The 18,547-nt window shown below is 50.0% G+C and overlaps 1 protein-coding gene across 3 annotated transcripts in view; it reads right to left on the reverse strand.

Annotated features, from left to right (window-relative positions):
* The window catches only part of ZBTB7C (zinc finger and BTB domain containing 7C), a 139,840-nt gene that overhangs the window by 11,879 nt on the left and 109,414 nt on the right, over nucleotides 1–18,547 (reverse strand). For all 3 annotated transcript variants that reach the window (XM_011968988.1, XM_011968990.1, XM_011968989.1), the window contains one exon: nucleotides 2,135–3,361. In XM_011968988.1, the coding sequence (XP_011824378.1) occupies nucleotides 2,135–3,361 (1,227 nt within the window). The remainder of the gene's footprint in view (nucleotides 1–2,134; nucleotides 3,362–18,547) is intronic.

The following is an 18,547-nucleotide window of genomic DNA, read 5'->3' on the forward strand; positions in this document are numbered from 1 at the left end:
GGGGAAGGAAGGGAGATGGGGGCTCAGGGTGCCAGCGGGGCCACCATGCGATGTCCTGAGACACAGATCCTTTTGGAATTGGAGTCACTAGCCTTGGTCTCCCCTGAAGGGAGAGGTGCTCCTGTTAGCCATCTGCCAAGGGGACAGGCATGGGCAGTGAGGGAGGTGGAGCCTGTGTTGGCAGGACAGAGCACTCCAGGCTGATAACATGGCTAGCTTTCCTGATCTGGCCTGTGAAGAGCTTCCTGGCATCCTTAAAGTCATATGCAGGGGCTGGGACTCTCGGGCTGAAGTCAGGCCCCCTGTGAAGATGGGTGAGCTGTACTTGAATCTGGCTTTCACATGGTGTGCTGGCTTATCTCCCTTGGTCATTCCTGTGCTTTTGCCAAGCCCTGTTCAGGTATTCTGCCTGGTTCTGTGGGGCTAAGGTGAATTCAGGAGGAGGCAGGGGGCAGCATTACCCGTGGTGGCATTGGGGTGACAGGGCTGTCACTGAGGGACATCCAAGAGGAGGAGAATCTCAGGAACTTTAGGTCCTTCTGCTCTGGGGAGTAACAGGAGCAGAGAATCCTGCCGTCAGCATTGCTGGGTGGCTGGCTTAGCTCACTGCTAAGGGCAAGGGGACACATCTTGGGTCTGTGAGGCCCTGCCCCTTTGCTCCTGCAGATTCTCCCTCCACTGTCACTGGAAACATCTGGGACAGATGCTGTCTGGGGTTCCCCTCACAGAAGCAGCTGTGAGCAGGACCCCAAGGCCACCTTGGAAATAGTCTCATGACTTTAGAGGACTCATCTTTTTTTTTTTTTTTTTTCCTGGAAAACCATGGTCCCTGATTTGATATCCAGTCTCATTCACAACCTTGCACTGTGTCCTCAGGCCAAAGCTTTGGGCCCACTGAGGAAAATCAAAAGAATGAGCTGTCAGCAATTCCCAAAGACACATCTCCAAGAGGAAGTGGGGCAGCAGCGCCACTGGCGTAAGTGTGGGGCTCTCAAAGTGAGTTCTTTGAGAGGGACAGTGGCAGTGTGGGGAAGGGACCTAGTCTAGTAAGTCATGGTCCCAGGGCAGGCATCGCCAGGCTCTGTACACATAGGATACACCGAAACGACCAAACCCTGACGCCAGGCCACCCACCAGAGCCCTCCCCACCTGTGGACTTGGCTGAGAAGATCAGCCTCGCACCAGGAACCACAGATAGCACCAACGGGCCATATTTTCCAAAAGTGAGGCCTATCTAAAGCTGGCAGCGGGCAGATCTGACCCCACATCAACCCGCCAATCAGTTTTGACTGCAAAAATTGCTGTACAGAGTAGGCATATAACATACGTTTGCTGAAAGGGACGGAGTCTATGAAAGATGAAAGGTTTATAATGTATTGATTTCAAATTTCAAGTTTTATAACAGCATAAAGTTGCCCCCCTTCCTCAAATGGAAAGGCAAAGAGGAGAACATAAAAAGAGGCCCAGCCTTTAGGTCTGACCCAAAAATGACTGAAAGAACCTACAGGCATCTCTGCAGTTTACTGGTCACAGACTTTGCTGTTACACAGAGACTGGGATTCCAGTCCCAGCTCTGCCATTTTCCAGCTGCCCAGGTCAGCTAGCCACTGGGAGATGTGTCGTAAACAAAGCCAACCATGTCTCCCCATCTTTCCAGGGCCTGGCTGTGGCAAGAGTGTATTTAAGGTGCCTAGGATGGCCCCTGGCATGCAGAGCAGGCTTAATAAAGGTGAGTGGCTGCTTCTCCAAATCAAACGAAGGGGCGGCACTCCATCCGGGGAGTGCCATCCATTCAAACTGGGTTCCACGAGTTTACGGCTGGAAGGAGAAGAGGAAGCCAAGCAACCAAGGTGCTTGAGGCGCCCCACTTCCCTCCCAGCCAGAACAGCCCGCTCTTACCTGCTCTATGTCATGGGCTTCCACCTAATATTGTATCTGAGAAAATACTGCAGCCCCTAAAAAGGGTTTGAAAGACACAGCATCAGGTGATGCCTAGCACCCCCTGCTAGCCGCAAGCCTGCATGTGTCTGGGATCCATCTGGGTCTCTGTCTCCATCCCCAGCCTCCCTGCCCAACTCTGCTGTCCCCATGGCCTCTGGCCCCGTCCCCCGCACCCGAGGGCTGCCATGCGCACCTGGTGAAGCGGACCTCGCAGATGGTGCACATGTATGGCTTCTCCCCGGTATGGGTCCTCATGTGCCGCGGCAGCTTCCCGGCCCCCATGATGACTTTGTGGCAGATGGGGCACTGCTGAGAGGCCTTGGGCTTCAGCTTGCGCTCTTCCACCAGGGGCCAGGGTGGGAAGAGGCCTCCCAGGTGGGTGGCACTCAGGAAGTTGAGATAGGCACCGTAGTCGTTCTCCGCCTTGATGGGTCCCAGAGGGCCCCCCGGCAGGTCAGGGAACATGTCCTTGAAGAAGTCATTAGGGAAGGGTGGCGGTGGGGGTGGGGGCAGCTCGTCCTTCTCCTCTTCCTTGATCTTCCGATTCTTGATGACCAGATCCAGTGGCCCACTGTCCATGGGCTGCTCAGGCAGCTGGGCAAAGGCACCGAAGTCCCCTGGCCAGAGGTGTGGGAAGAAGTCCGGGGCGAATGGAGACAAGGAGGGTCTCCTGTCGGGGATGTTGGCCTTGGGGTACAGGTTCTCCCTCAGCAGAGATTCGATGGAAAAGTCCCGGATCACCCCCAGATGGCCAGGACTGCCAGCCTGAAAGGAGTCAGGGAAGTCCCTGGGGGTGTCTGAATAGGCCTTCTCTGTGAGATGGTCCGTCTTGGAAGGGCTTTGGTGGCAGCTGATGTCCTGGGGGTCAGGCAAGTTTTCTTGGTCAGCAAAGTCCTCCGTGTCATCATCGTCATCCTCCTCTTCCTCCTCCTCCTCCTCCTCTTCGTCCTCCTCATCATCATCATCTTCGTCATCGTCGTCATCCTCCTTGTCGTCCTCCTCCCCTCCGTCCCCTCCAGGCTCCATGATCTCCAGGCACACGTTCACAATGCACTGGATCTCCAGCATCCTGGCTGCATTGAGGATGTGCTTGACGTTGCCAGCAGTGATGGTGAGTGTGGAGGTGTAGGCGAACTCCAGGATAGCGGCCAGAGCCTCAGGCTGGACAAAGTCGATCTCGTAGACGTAGGGCTGGCTGGCTAGGGTGCCAGCTGTGAAGAGCTTCTTGAAGTACTTGCTGCAGGCAGCCAGGACAGAGCGGTGGGTCCGATACTCCTGCTCCTGCACCACCAGGAGCACGTCACACAGCAGGCCATCGTGCCGCTGCTCATTGAGGCTGCACAGGACCTCACTGCTGTGGTTGGGGAAGGGAATGCCAATGAGCTCATCAATGTCATTGGCCATGTTCTCAGCCAGAGCCCTGCAGAGACACACAGAGAAGACTGGGTTAGTGAGCGTGGCCCCAGGAGGGGTCTCAGCTCTAGGACTCTGAGCCACTTTCTTGGCATAAGGGCTCCCTTTCCACTGCGAGGCTAGTCCTCCTACCTCTCAGCTTTGCCAAATCTCACCTGCAATTCACAGCCTGGCTTACAGGCTGGGGCTTTTCTCTGGACCCCTAAGACTCTTGGAGTTAGGCTTCTCACTGGGCAGCTGGTGTCAGCTACTCACTAAAGGCTGCAAGGCTTCTCTCAGGCTTGGTTTTACTTATTTCCACTTTGCCAACATGCAGTTGCAGAATACAACTGCAGGATGAAAAGCCACATGAACCCAGCTGTTGCCTTGGCTACAGGAACAGGACCACCTCTGTGGGGCAAGGACCTCAGTGCTTCTGCTGAGAAGATGCTCTGATTTGTCTCACAAATCCTCTGACTCTGTAACAGACTTACACTTTGCACTGGCTACTAGGAAGCTTAAAACAAATTTCGTGGCCCATTTTCAGCAAGTGAATGGGGGCTCTGTGGTATGTTTTGCTTCCTGACCTTACTCGTTCATTGTAGTTGAAGTTTCCTTCCATTTGTAAATCTTGATCTTTTTTTAAAAAAAACACTAACTTCCTATATGTGTATATCTGAGAGAGATTTCACCTATATTTAAATTCAATACAAATATAAATGCAATATTCAATATAAATATAATGCAATATAAATATAAATTCTAGTACATTGTTAGTTAATTTTTCATGTCTATATTCTGTTAGCCTCATGAAAATATCAACCCCTGTGGTGAGAAGCATCTTCTGAGACACCTTATCATTATATATGTTATATGTAAAGTATGGCCAGTGGCAGCCACCAGGAGAAAGCAGGGCATGACAGAGGACAACTGGCATCCCTTCCTTTAGGAAGCACAGCTCACAGCCTAGGTGAACATAGTCAACCGGGACAAAATGCGGCATCTGCCAGGGAAGGTAGGGGCATCCAAGGAGAGAAAACATTCATGGGTTGTTTGTTTCTGTTTCTGATTGGGCCAGTAAAGCCCCTTCCTCATCCCTCTTTTCCGCTTATCACTAGAGACAGAAACTAAAAACCATGGCTTCAGGCTGCTAAAAGCCTAAAACAAAACAACAAAACAGAACAACAACAACAATAAAATAAGGTGGGTCGGACAAGCTTGACAGGGCTCTTCCACTTACAGCAAAGCTTCAACATGGCCCATCTAGATAAATCCTAGCAAAGCCCTGGCCCTTATCTTGGTACAAATAAAGTGGGGAGAAAACAAAAAGGAAAACAAATCCTAAAGCCCCACGCCCCAGTGGGAAGAGCTCTGGAGATCCTTACGCCTTTATCTTCTGGATGTTTCTGCCCTGGGAAGGCAGAGGCAGTGGGAGGGGAGGAGTGAGAAGTGCCGGCTCATAAAGTGTGAGTGTGACCTGGAGGCACTGGGGAGGTGGCAGGCATGGAGGATGCTGGGTGCCCCTCCCCTGCCCTCACCTTCTCCTCTACCATGGGGCAGCCCAGGTCTTCCCTAAGCAATTTCACAGGCCAGGTGCTCAGGAGGCTTCCCAGAGCTAAGGCCTCACTGCTTTCCTACCTTCTCATCTTTAAAAGGGCCAGAGACCCTGGCAGTCCATTCATTCATTCTCTAAATATTATTGGGTAGTCTCCCCATGCCAGGCTCTGTACTGGACTCTGGGGATGCACAGAGAACAAATCAAGAAGGCCTTTGCTCTAACAGAGCTTAGAGGGATATAACAACTGTGATAAAAATGTACAGCAAGATTCACCACACAGAGTATACAGATGCAGATAAGCCATCTTATCTGAAAAGATGTTCAATATCATGAGTGATTAGGGAAATTCAAATTAAAACTATCATAAGATATCACTACATACATAGGATAGTGGCTAAAATAAAAAAATACTGACAACACCAAATGCTGGTGAGGATGTGGAGAAAAGGATCACTCATATATTGCTGGTGGGAAGGTAGAATGGTACAGCTATTCTAGAAAATGATTTGGCAGATCTTAAAAAACTAAATATGCAACTGCCATATGACCCAGCAATTGAATTATTGAGCATATACCCCAGAGAAATGAAATCTTATGTCCACAAAAAACTCACACACAAATGTTCATGGCTACTTTATGCATGATAGTGAGTAACTGGAAATAACCTAGACATCCTTCAAAGGTGTGTGGCTAAACATTGTGGTATGTCCATGCCATGGAATACTATTCAGCAATAAAAAGGAATCAATTCTCAGTATGTGCAACAGCCTTGATGAATCTCCAGGGAGTTATGCTGAGTGAAAAAAGCCAATCCCAATGGGTTAGATATTGCATGATTCCATTTCTATAACATTCTTGAGATAATAAAGTTACAGAAATGGAGAATAGATGAGGGTTGCCAGGGACTAAGGAGGTGGTGGTGGTGGTGGCAGGGAAGTGGGTGTGGCTATAAAAGGGCAACAAGAGAGATACTTGTGGTGATGGAAATGCTCTGTGTATTGATTCTATCAGTGTTCATATCCTGGTTGATATTGTACTATGGTTTTGCAAGATGTTACCATTGGAGAAAACTGCATAAAGGGTGCATGAGATGTCTCTGTGTCATCTCTTACAACTGTAGCTGAAATAAGTATCTCAAAAGAAAAAGTTGAAGAAAAGCAAATGACAGGAAACAACCTAAAGCCACTAATCAATCTCCTCGCTTCTCTCCATCTCTCATCCAGCTATCTACCACAGAGCTGTAAGGGAGGAGAGGAGGGGAGCGCTTTACCCAGGGTCAACAGGGAAGGCTTCCTTGAGGAAGTATCATTTGAGCAGAGACCCAGAAGAGGAGAAGGATCCAGCAGGGGAGGATGTGGAGAACAGTGTACCAGGCTGTGGGAACAGTGGCACAAAGTGGGCAGCCCCACCAAGCTGCCCTTGGTCTGAAGGGCCAGGTTCTGTTCTGAGTGGCCCCGTTGAACATGGTTCTTGTCTGTTGACAAACCATTCCACTTCTGCATTTCTCTGGGGGCTCAGATGCACCATATCCACCCAGATCCCTTGAGGGCCTGTGTAGAATTAGCTGATGGACACCCCTCCTTCTCTCTGACCAGGGAGGGTGTCCCCAGGCTGAGGCTTCAATGGGCTGTGCTGCAGAGAGAGCTCTGAGGCCACCTCCTACATCCAGAGGAGGAGAGAAGCTCCTAGTGACTTCCTCCTTTCCCTGGCTCCCCACTGTAGTGGTGGGCACCCAAGGGAATGCAGAGGACTTAGGAAACCACGGCTGCCTGCGTGGCTGCAGGCTGGCGGGCTCCTTTGGGGCTGCCATGCCCCAAGGGGGCTGCCTTTGGGCAGCTGGGCTGGGGGCCAGCAAGCAGCCCCTGGAGGCCTGGATCAGAGGGGAGGCCTCAAGTCTGAGCTACATTTAATTTTGGATGCTCGAGTCAGGTGTGGTATGAGCATCTGTGCAACGAGCAAGGGGGACCCATCAGATACCTGTCCCACCTCCTTGGCCCCAAGCTCTTTGCTTCAGATACTCAGGACCCATGAAATGAACTGGGAGGATAGGGCAGGCCAAGCCAGCACCTTCTGTCTTCAGGTCAAATCCTCTCCCTAAACAGCAGGTTTCCCAAAGAGAAGTCAGGACTGTCATCTGCCCTTAGGCTTACTCAGTCCTCACAATAAAGCATTTAGCTCCTATTGTTATCATCATTCCCATTTTACAGATGAGGAAAATGAAGCCACTAAGAGTTGATGCACAGAGGATGAGTGAGGGCACAGAGACCTGAGCCTGCGTCTGGCTCCTCAGGTCATGCTCCCAACCACAGCCAACTGCAGCTCCTGCCTCTGATCACAAAAGTAACCAAGAAAGGCCAGTAGTCTCTGCTAACGCCTAATGAGTGACCCAGACTGCAGGTTCAGAGGTGCTTAGGGATGCCTTTGTGGAGGAGGGAGGGAAGGTTTTGGGTGGCCCTGCCCTCCAGGGACAGCCAAGCAGTCAAGGGCAGGGAGGGCAGACTGGAGCCCTCCAGGCAGGCTTGGCCAGCCTCAGGGGCTGGAATGTGGAGACCACTCCAGCCCCAGGTTACTGCCTTTCTCATAGGGTTGGGGAGGGGTCCTCTCCCTTGCTTGGTCCCTAGACAGCCTCCACTACTCTGTGTAAGTTTTGGTGGTGGTTTTGGCAAAGCTCTGCCGGGGGTAAGAAGAGAAGGGGAGAGGAGAAGATAGAGCTGTGGCTCAATGAGCCTTTCCCATCCCACTTTCTGAGCACAGCCGAGAGTGGGTGGTCACCTGGATGGACTGAGTGGCCACAATGCTCCCCTCCAATGTGCCCCAAATGTACCTTTGGAGTCCCTACTCTCCAATCCCCAAACATACACCCTGTTCTCAGCTGCCATGCCTTTGTTCATGCTGAACTCTTGACTGGAGAATACAGCATCTCACACTTCTGGGGGTCCACATCCCATCCACACTTCAAGGTCTCACTTAGACAACCCTTTCCCCATCCCTCAATTCAGAGGCTCCATCTCTCCAGCCTTTAGTCTCCTGATTCTTGTCATTTATTTGACTCTACCTTGAACTGTAATGATTGGTGTCTCTGCTAGATTGTAAGCTGCTCGAGGGCAGATCATATCATTAAATGCTTAGCACAGTCCTGACACAAAGTTGGTGGAAGGTCTATGGCAAGGGCTGTCCTTAGCTGCCATGTTGTGAGGATGCTCAAGCAGCCCTAGGGAGAGGTCCCCAAGGCAGAGGATTGAGGCCTTCTGCCAACAGCCAATGCCAACTCGCTAGTTGAATGGGTGAGCCACCTTGAGAGTGGATCCTTCAGCCCCAGTCAGGCCTGATGACAGCAGCCCTGGCTGACATCTTGATTGCAACCTCATGAAAGACACTGAACTAGGACTGCTCAGCTGAGTATCTCCCAAATTCCTGATCCACAGAAACTATGAGGCAATAAATGTTTATTCTCATTTTAAGCCACTACATTTTTGTGTTGTTATGCAGTAGTAGATAATAATCCAGGGGCACTATTTCACAGACATTATAGATTTTTGATATTTATCATAATTTTCTGGCAGATGGCAGTTAAATGTCTCAGTTTAACAAAATGCGTGTGTTACAACAATGTTTTGATAGATGGAAGTAAACGTATTGAGGAAGTGACACCTTTTTCTAATTCTCACAAAGCCACCCTGTAGGTAACAGGGTCCTGACCCTCAAAGGGGCCTTCTCATCTGAAAAGACTGTGTGTAAATGAAACGACCCTTCCACTGTTGAGTAAAAAGCCAAAGTCAGTAAAACCCCAGGAAATTAGTTCTCTATCGGGAGCCAAGTTTTCTTGCTTGCTAACGGCTTATTCCTTTAGAGATGAAAATGTTTTAAAATGCTTTTCAGGGAAAATTCCCACCATTCCTTAAGCTTTACTCTGCCTTTTAAAATAGAAGAGCTGGAACCCGTTAGACCACGTGTTGGTGATCAGTGTCCCACTGTGATAACCGTCCGAGCACTTTGAGAAATGGCATGTGGTTGTCCTACGCTAAGTGCGGATCTTCTGTGCTTTGGGAGCAATGTCTACCTGAGATTCAGAATCAGGAAACCACAGCTGTGTGACTCTGGGAGGCCCCTCCACTTCTCTGGACTTCTATTTCTCATCATGTGATAGGATGGTCATGAGAAATCTGATAACACACATCATGACCATGAGGATCCAGAAGTGCAAAGTGGGTCTGACGATGGGGAGGGAACCCACTCCGTGACCCTGGACCTGAAGGCTGGTTTGCCCAGCAGTGACTTCTCACTGTGCCTTGGTTTGTGACCTTTGTTCCATTTCTGGAGAAACAGATGTAACCATGGTAGCTCAAGGCTGTTTTTCCAGGCAGGAGACTAACCTCAGAGGCAGGGAGTGGGAGGGGTATGCTGCGGTCAGGAGGTAAGGGCTGCCACTTGCTGTTTCATTGTCTTTTTGGGAAGAAGTGTCCCCACCCTGCATGCTGGGAGCTTCCCTGGTGACCCTAAGATTCCCATGCCCTGGTGGGCCAGTAGACAGCAGTGTCCCAAAGGGGATGTCATGCCCCTGCCCCCATGCCTTCCATCCGTTTGCCTCCCATCATCTAAGCTAAGGCAGTTCTGTCTCCAAGAATAACATGCAGGGAAAAAAAATTCAATACACACACACAGACACACACAAGAAACAAAACAAAACACTCAACAGCTAGAAGAAGCTTGATGTGAACTATAAACCTTTGGTAGGAAGGAGCTAGAAAAAAACACACAGATAAAAATAAAGGGGAAAGATGGGAAGAGGAGATGAGGAGCTCAGAAATGGAAGAAAGAGGTTAAAGAAGAATGCAGGGGAGTTGAAACCTTCTTAGATGTGGCCACTATTCCAGAGAAATTCCCCTGAGCCTCTGCCTTCAGTGGAAGGTTCTAGAACCCAGGTAGGTCCAAGCAACCCTGTCTGAATAAGTGGCACTTCCCACTCTGGACTTCAGTTTGTTCAACTGTAAAATGAGAGCATCTATCCTCTCAGAGACAGACTGTGCTCCCCTCTCTCCCTACCAAGAGGTCAGCAAGCTAGTGAGCTTTTGCAATAATAGCTACCATTTATTGAATGCCACTTGTCACATGTCAGTCATCACACCTCTAATCCTTTCTCAAGCAACACAACTCTGAAAGATATAGACTTTTATCAGCATCTCCAATTTACAGATAAAGAAACAAGTATGGAGAGGGCAGGTAGCTTGCCCATTGCTACCCAGCCAGCCAGTGTCTGAGCCAGGATTTGAACCCAGCTGAGTTTGTTGCCAAAGCTCATATTTGTTCCCCTTCACCATGCTGCCCCCTGCAAAGTAAAATCCAAGGGTGGGGGGATTTGGACCCTTCTCCTTGGAGGTTGACTCTTAGTCTAGGGGTTTAATCAGAGCCAGGCTAGAGGGATGAGCAGAGAGGGCTGAAACCCAAGCTTGCCAGGTGACTAAGGAGAAAGGAGGGGCTCAGTACAGAGTGCAAATGAGTGGTATGGGCAGAAAGGCACAGGATCCCTGTGGGCTGGGGGTCAGGGAAGGCTTCTAGGAACAGGAGCCTTGTCTGAGCTGTGAAGAGTAGAAAGAATTTCGTTGGGCAGAGGGGGCAGGAAGAACATGCTCTGCATCATTTGGATCTGGAATGGATCTGGAAAGCTTTAAATCCCTTCTGAAAATAGGCTTAACCTGGATTTCCCAAGTGGGATCAAACACATTGTTCTCAGCTGGCGCCGACACTGTGCCTGGAGTTGACTGAGGAGGTTGAGGGTGAGGTCCCTGCTCTCAGATAGCCTGGGTTGACATCCTCGCTTCACCACCCATGACCCGTGGGACTTGGTAATTACCCTCCTTGAGCTCGGTTTCCTCATCTGTACAATGGGGATGAGTTGCTATGAGGATCAAATGAGGTAACGCATACAAATTGCCTCCTGATACCTAGTCAGTGCTCAACCAATGCTAGCAATTGTGAAGTCCAGGAAGGATGCAGACACCCTTATGGATGTTTTCGCAGGGATGGGGCCATATCAGAAACCAATTTGTGTTCTGCACAGTTTTGCAGAGATCTACACTATTGAAGACACTTTCTGAGAAGGGTCCTTACAGGCTTCCAGGGCTCTCCCCTGGCATGTGTCCAGGGCGTCACCATGTTCCAAGGTGTTTTCATACCTCCTTGTCTCAGGTACTTCTAACCCAAAGAGCTTGGCAAGGCTGGTACAAATTTTACGTCCATTTTACAGATGAGAAAATTAGGCACAGAATGAAGACCATGCCCCAGGCCACACGGCAAATCAGTGTCAGAGCTAGAATTAGAACTAGGATGTTTTAACCCATTTATGCCTAGTGTTCCATTATTGGAACGCTAAGCTTGTGGGAGTTATGTATAGCCAACTGCTCAAGGACATCGCCAAGGTCTGATTTTTCACAAAAAAATTCTCAACCTCCTGCGTAAACGGGTTAATGCCCAAGCCTGTGCCTCCTCTGTTAGACCACAGTGCCTCCAACTAGGTGCAAGGCTGCCTGGCTAGTAAAGGACTCGTGTTCTAATCTTAGTTTTACTAGGAACATGAAGTGCTGGTGTTAGGCAAATTATATACTTCTGCTGCCTCAGTTTCCTTATCTGGGAAATGGGGAAGTAATTGCGTGGATCTCACTGAGTGGTATGTGAGTGGAATGAGTCAGCCTGAAGTTCTTGGGTTATTAGGAAGTCCCATTCCCCCAGTGAGATGACCGGCCTCAAGGCAGGGTCTATTTCTTGTATTTGTGTATTACTCCCAGGATGCCAGCAAGTAGGAACATGGTAGACACTGAATGAATGAGATTGGTTCACATAAACAAAGGGGATAGCTTTGAAATCACAAAAGGCAGTGGGATGGCCCCAGCCCTCTGCTGTGGGGACACCTGACACTTGAACAGAGCCCTATCATTCATAAGGTGCTTATATTAATTCATTTCATTCTTCTGCTGGTATTATGGTCCCTGTTATGGAAATTAGAGAGGCTAAGTGACCTGCTCCAAGTCACGCAGCTAGAAAACAGCAGGGTGGGAACTGGATTTCTGCTTGAGTCCCATTGCTTCCTTGCCTTTCAAGAATAGAACTGTTGGTGCAATTCTATTGCTATGATCCACAAGTCCGGCGCCTCCCTAAATCCTGCTCAGCTCAGCAAATCTGGGCTCAGGATGGTGGTTCCATCTGCCAAATCCCCAGGGCAAGCTGGCCCCAGCCAACCGAATCCCACTATCCCGGAAGCTGTCCCCACCCAGTCTCCAGCCTCCAGCTCCTCCCATGCCCAGGCCTGGAGCTTCACAGCCACCTGGTGGAAGTAGTGGCTGTGGTGGGGGTGGGAGGTGTGTTGCACGGGGTGACAAGGGATGTGGATTTCCTCTCCAGATCTGGGAATGAGGTTGGGCAGCAGCTACCTGCGTTCTTTGAGCAGGTCTTTACTCCCGGTGGTCTGTAGGCACTGAAATCCACAAAGGGGTGGTGGGTTAGGGCAGGATAAAGGGTGGGAGACTTGGCCCAAGCAGCTGGCCAGCCCCAGATCTCCGCTGGGCGCACCCACCCAACCCTTGGCAGTTTCCCCAAGCAAGGCGGTCACACCCCTTGGCCCTGGAATGCCCCTGGGCTTTGGCTGCCCCAGAGGTTGGAACCAGACATGTGGGCTGGGAGGCTGGGCAGGGCTACTTCAACTTTTAGCCTGTGCCCTGCCCGCCATAAGCACCCCAGGCAGAGAGCCCACACTGGGTGAAGCTGGCCCTACCTGCTCTGCCACCCTGCCAGGACATGCCTGGAGCCTGCAGTCCCCAGCTGAGCCTGGCCTACTCAGCCCCTCAGGGGTTTTGTGCGATCTGCTCTGAGCTTTCTTCCCCTGCTAAGGGCAATGGCCATTCAGGTGTTCCCTTACAGCTGGAATGCAGGCCCTTTCCACCTCACACAATTGTGCACCCCCTCCTCTTTCCCTGCAATGTCCAACTCCCTTGACAAGAGAAGTGATGGCCCAGAAGAAGCCAGACCCAGGAAGCAGGCACCCCTGGGTTCTCATCCTAGTCATAGACGGATTTTCTCTGCCCCTACACCTAGGGGTCTGAGTTTTTTTTTTCTGCAACCGGTCACTCAAGTCTCTACTTCACGGTTCTCTGCTGAAACCCCCTGGGTTAACAATGTCACATGCCTGTTGAGCTTTACTTTCAGGAAAGCTTGTTCACAGACATTTTTCTTCATATGTTTTCCTAGGATCCCTGTGTATCCAAGGAATTATTTTGCCCATTTTGCTGATGAGAAACCTAAGCTCCTGCTGGTGAATTGATTTGCCCAAGGTCATGGAACGGCTAAGTGACAGAGGTCCCAAACCTCCTGACTGGTCACCTAGTCTCTGCCCCAGTATGAGGCTGTGTCCCCTGTTGACCTCTAGCCCCAACATCATCACCACCTCTTCAACCTTCACTCCATCTCCTCTACGCCAGCATTGGTTTGATTTTATTAGAACAAGGTCTAAGATTACCACAGAGGTTTAGAGTAGGGCAAAAGCCAGGGTGGGCTTCTCCAGGCTGGACTTGAAGAGTACCTAAGAGGGTAGCCCAAGGGATGGGCAGATGGATGAGGAAGAATGAGGGGAAGCCTCACACTTGGGCTTTGGGGATGGAAGTGGCTGTGGGATTGAGGCTGGGGGTGCATGAGTGTCAGAGCTGCTCAGTCACACCTAGAGGACCCCCTTCTTCTATGTAGAGGCTGCCTGAGGCCTCTGGGGGAGTCTGAAGTGGATGTGCCATGCCCACTGCCCTCATCCCCTCATCCAAGGGTGGCTTGAAGCCTTTTACCTTTCAAAGCACTTTCACCTCCTTGGTGGCAGGCCAGGTGGAGTTATGCCTATCTGACAGATGAGGAAACTAAAGTGAAGTGAGGCTAAGGTCGCAAAGCAAGGTGATGGGATGATAGTGGCGGAGCTCGCGTCGTCCCTGAGGCCATTGCTTTTGCTAATGCACCATGCAGGGGACTTGCAGGAAAGACAGAAAAAGTGGGTTCCCTATGGGGCTGCCTGGCCTCAGTCACAAAGTGAGGTCTCGTTCCAGTTTGCTAGGGCGCAACTGCAGGGTCAAGAGCTGGTGGGGCACACCAATGGAGAGGGGCGCCACTGCAGATGGCTGGCACCCTGGCCGGATTGGCCATGGAGGTCTGAGGCAGGCAAATCAAATGGTGCCCCTTCAAGCTGTTGTTCTTTAATTATTTTTTCATCCTTTATTTACTAGGGGGGAGCGGGGGAGACTTGTTTTCTTTTAAGAAAAGCTGCACACCTCTTTCATGTTCAAAATAAAGGATTTACTACTTGTGTTTATTACAGGCGATTTCCTGAGCCAGAAAACTTCTTGGGAGGCTTATTAAACCTTATTAAACCACTGAAAATTTAGATAATAAAATAAATCACCTGTCTCCCATAAACAGCACTAGGCCACGCGTTACTGAGTTTCATACTCCCAATGGCCTCAGGCTGCCTTCACAGGAGATGTCCCCTGCTGGTGTTGGATGGCTCCCTGGAGGGTGGGGCTGTGGTGGAAGGGTGGGACATGCATCAACCCATGAGAGCACTATTCTTTGTAGCATTTCTGCCCAAAGGGGCCATCTCCTCTAGTAGAGTGGAAATGGTTTAGATTTTGCTAGTTATTGAAGAGGTTGTGTGTGGATAACTGGGCTAAGTGGTACCATATTTTGACCCTTCCTGGGGATATTTTGGCGTCTGTTCTAGAAGGCATTAAGCTGCTGCACAGCTGGCTAGCCTCTGAGTGTGCTGTCTGCACGCCTCTTCTACCCACGCGCCAAGGGTTCCCAGTGCTATGGGCAGGGCTTTGGAAGCTGAGTCCATTGCTGCTGGCCCTGGGGACTTTACACGGGGCAGAAAGGAAAGCAGATGCCAGGTGAGGGGGCCATAGTTGGAGCAGAGAAAGGCCGGGAGCATGAGGAGCAAAGGCTGGGAAGGACCCAGGTGTGTGGTCAGCAGAGAGCAGGCCAAAACCCTCTGGGGCAGGAATTATAGTTAAAATCCTAGCTCTGCTCTGCAACTGCTTAGTGATGTGACCTCGAAGCAGCCAGGTCCCTATTTGAGCTTCAGTTTCTTCTTTTGTATAAGACTAGGCAGTTGTGAATGTCCCTTGCTGCCCACACACTCATTCATTTCAGTATTTTGGTTCCAGGATAGATCCTTGGATTCTGACGTCATGCACAGCTCAGCTTCAGATGTCTTGGGGCTGCTGTACCTCCCTTTGGGTTTCCTGCGACCTTGACTTTGCCCTCTTTCTCCTCCCACCCCCTCCACTTTAGGCCTCTCTGGGACCCTGCCAAGTTACACAGGAAAATACGTGTGAACACATGTTGGACTTTCAGATGATGAGTGTTCTACAAGGTCAAGGTGGGGTTATTATTTGACCACAGTGGGTAGAGTGATGACAACTCAACAGGTTGGTAAAAGTGCTTGACATGTCTCCTCCGCCTGCCCCAGAGGAAAAGTGAGGAGGCAACTTCCATGTCTGCCTTCCCACCGCCCCTACAGTGGCCAAGAATGGGCATGGAGTTGGGAGCGGCCGCTTCTGCAGAATGTGCACAGGTTCATTACAGATACCCCACAGGCCCTGTATGTGCAGGTGGGGGAACAGACAGGAACGCAACTCATTCTCCCATAATGGTGACTTCAGGTATGCTGGACAGAGAAACAGTAAACAGATGATGGAAGGACCAATTCTGAGATTCCTTCACCTTTGACTGAATCAAACTGGTCACTAAGATGTACTCTGGGTGCCCGTTAGGTACCAGTCGCTATCCTAAATATTTTATATTTATATTTATATTTACATTTATATCTATATTTCTTTCATTTCAGCCTCTCAAAAACCCCATGAGGTGGCTACTGTCGTCATTGTCACTCCATTTTTCAAGTAGGGAAACTGAGGTAGAGCTGAGGTTTGAACCTAAGCAGTCAGATTCCGGGTTTCCTAAGCAGTCTGCAACTGTCTCTCTCAGCTACTGCAGTATTTACTCATTTAGCTAAGTGCTGGAGAAACACGGATGAAAGACATGGAGCTCCTGGTCTTAAGAAGCCACAGAAGAGTGGGAGAGACAGTAAAGACAAGACTAAAATGAGTGCTAAGTGCTGGTTCATGGAGGCAGATGAGGTGCCTAGGGTCAGAGGGCGGGGACTCTGCTGGGCCTAGGAAGGGGAATCCTCCAAGGAGGTGAGGCCCCCAAGCAGCCAGGGATGTGGGGCAGGGGAAGGAGAACATTTTGGCAAAGGGATCAGCATGTGCTAAGGAAGGCACAGATGCTGAGTGAGGATGGCACATCAGACAGGAATGCCAGGGAGTTTGCAGTGCTGGGTTCAAAGATAGAAGTTCAATGAGTTTAGAGACAGCCTAGTCTGGGAAGCAGAGCAGTGAAGACCGCAGCCCACCATGTGGGGAGTCTTGGGTGTGGGTGGGATGGTGAGGCAGGGGCCTCACGAGCATTGGAATCCTTCCTTGAAAGAAATCAGGGAAGGTTCTGGATAGGAGAAGAATCTGCTTGGCACTGTATTTGAGGAAGGTGTCAGCAAGAAGCAGTCCTGGAGCAGGGAGGAAAGGGTGGCGGGAACCAGTTAGGAGACTGTATCTCCTGACCCATGGAGTCGTTCTGCATTATTCACGGCCACTCCCCTGCCCTTCTCTACCCCAGACCTCCGTGTGGGATCTGGCCAGGGAGGGGCGGCTGTGGGGGGTGGCAGCTGTGGGAGGAAAGAGGACAGAGCCACATGCCAAGGACTCATCACAGGTGTAAGATGTCCTGGTTATGCCTCAGCCCTCGACAAACACTCCTGCCTCCCTGCTGTTGTCTACCTCAATTTGGAGACGAGGTCCAGCCGGATGGCCTCAAAGATCCCGGCCCTGCCTGTGTTTTCCAAAGGAAGCCAAACCTCAGATTTGCCTCAGAACTTGCACTTTTCTTCTAAGCAAACGCCATCCACCACGAGAACCGCCTGGCATTTGGCTGGGAAAGAACAAACTGGAAGCTTACAATTTCCAGGCTTAATTGCACAGTTACTTGTAATATTATTATACAGAACTTTTATTGCACCGAGAAAGCCCAAGCGTTTCCTTTTCCTATTTATACTTGAGCCCAGTCTCTCCTCTGCTATCATTTCCTCCCTTGCCCATTGCAGAAACTGACGGCTGTTTGGTTCCCTTTCCAAAGAGAGGGCAATTAGGATGTGAGACGGAAACTCATTTGTCCCGAGTGTTTGACTCATGGAATATCAGTCAATTAACACATTATTGATCACCACTATGTGCTTGACTGGGCCTCATGCTGTGTGAGGCCATACAAAATACCTGCTTTAGAGGGGCTTCTGGCTTCACTGGGCAGGAAAGAGTAACCCACAGCAAAATATTACAAAGAAGTAGGAACCAATAAAGAACTAATGTGGGGCCGGGCATGGTGGCTCACCTCCCAAAGTAATCCCAGCACTTTGGGAGGCTGAGGCGGGAGGATCATTTAAAGTCAGGAGTTCAAGACCAGCCTGGCCAACATGGTGAAATCCTATCTCTACTAAAAATACAAAAATTAGCCACAGGCCGAGTGTGGTGGCAGGTGCCTGTAATTCCAGCTGCTTGGAAGGCTGAGGCGGGAGAATCGCTGGAACCCAGGAGGCAGAGGTTGCAGTGAGCTGAGATTGCACCATTGCACTCCAGCATGGGCGACAGAGCAAGACTGAAGTCTAAGAAAAAAAAGAACCAAGTACGGGCTGGGTGCTACAATCAGGAATATGGAAGCCAACAAGTCAGAGCTAGGTGTCTGGGCTACACAGCTGTCTGGGGAGGGAGGGCATCGTGGAAAGCTGTGCAATGGTGCATCACAAGTGCCTGCTTCTGAATGCAGCCTGGGAATCCAGCCCTCCTTTTTATGGTTAGTGAGAATCTTAGGAGACAGGAGCCTACCTTCACTCTCCTGATATTTGCTCCCAGTCACAGGAGCCCAGCACCAAGGACTAGACTTTCCTGACCTAAAGGAAAAATAGTTCACCTAATTTAGCACCTTATAGAGTAACTACCCTCTCCCTCCACCCCAACTTGTCCCCACTTCAGCTACTACTGCTTGTCCTCTTGCTCTGAGATTTTTGGTTTCCAGACCACCATAAATTTATAGTGAAAATATTCTCAAGGCAGGAGAATCTCCCCATCCCCACCCTGGACTGAGGAAACCTGGCAGATCCGCTGCTGAGCTAGGATGGGCTCAGGAATTTCCTCACACTTAGATGGTTGGCTTCCCATTTGAAGTCTCAAGATTAGAAATGTTGAATAAGAAATATAAGGTTAAAAAGGAAAAAAAAAAAGAGTTGGCAAAGAAGTCATTATTTGTGGATGATATGATTGGATACTTTCCTATACAAATAACAGACAAGTTCAAAAATACATTAGGGACCCCATTGACTTGGCAACAAAAATAGAAACAACACCTAGGAATAAGTTCTTAAGAAACGTGTAAGATCCATACAGAGACTGTTTTAAACACGATTGAAGCACTTCTTAAGACTTAAATCAATGGAAAGATACACCTCGTACTTGGACAGGGAGCCACAATACTGTAAAGATAGCAATTTCCCCTAAATAATTTAATAAGTGCAATATGATCCCA

Source organism: Mandrillus leucophaeus, unplaced genomic scaffold, assembly GCF_000951045.1.
Source record: "Mandrillus leucophaeus isolate KB7577 unplaced genomic scaffold, Mleu.le_1.0 Scaffold87, whole genome shotgun sequence".
NCBI lineage: Eukaryota > Metazoa > Chordata > Mammalia > Primates > Cercopithecidae > Mandrillus > Mandrillus leucophaeus.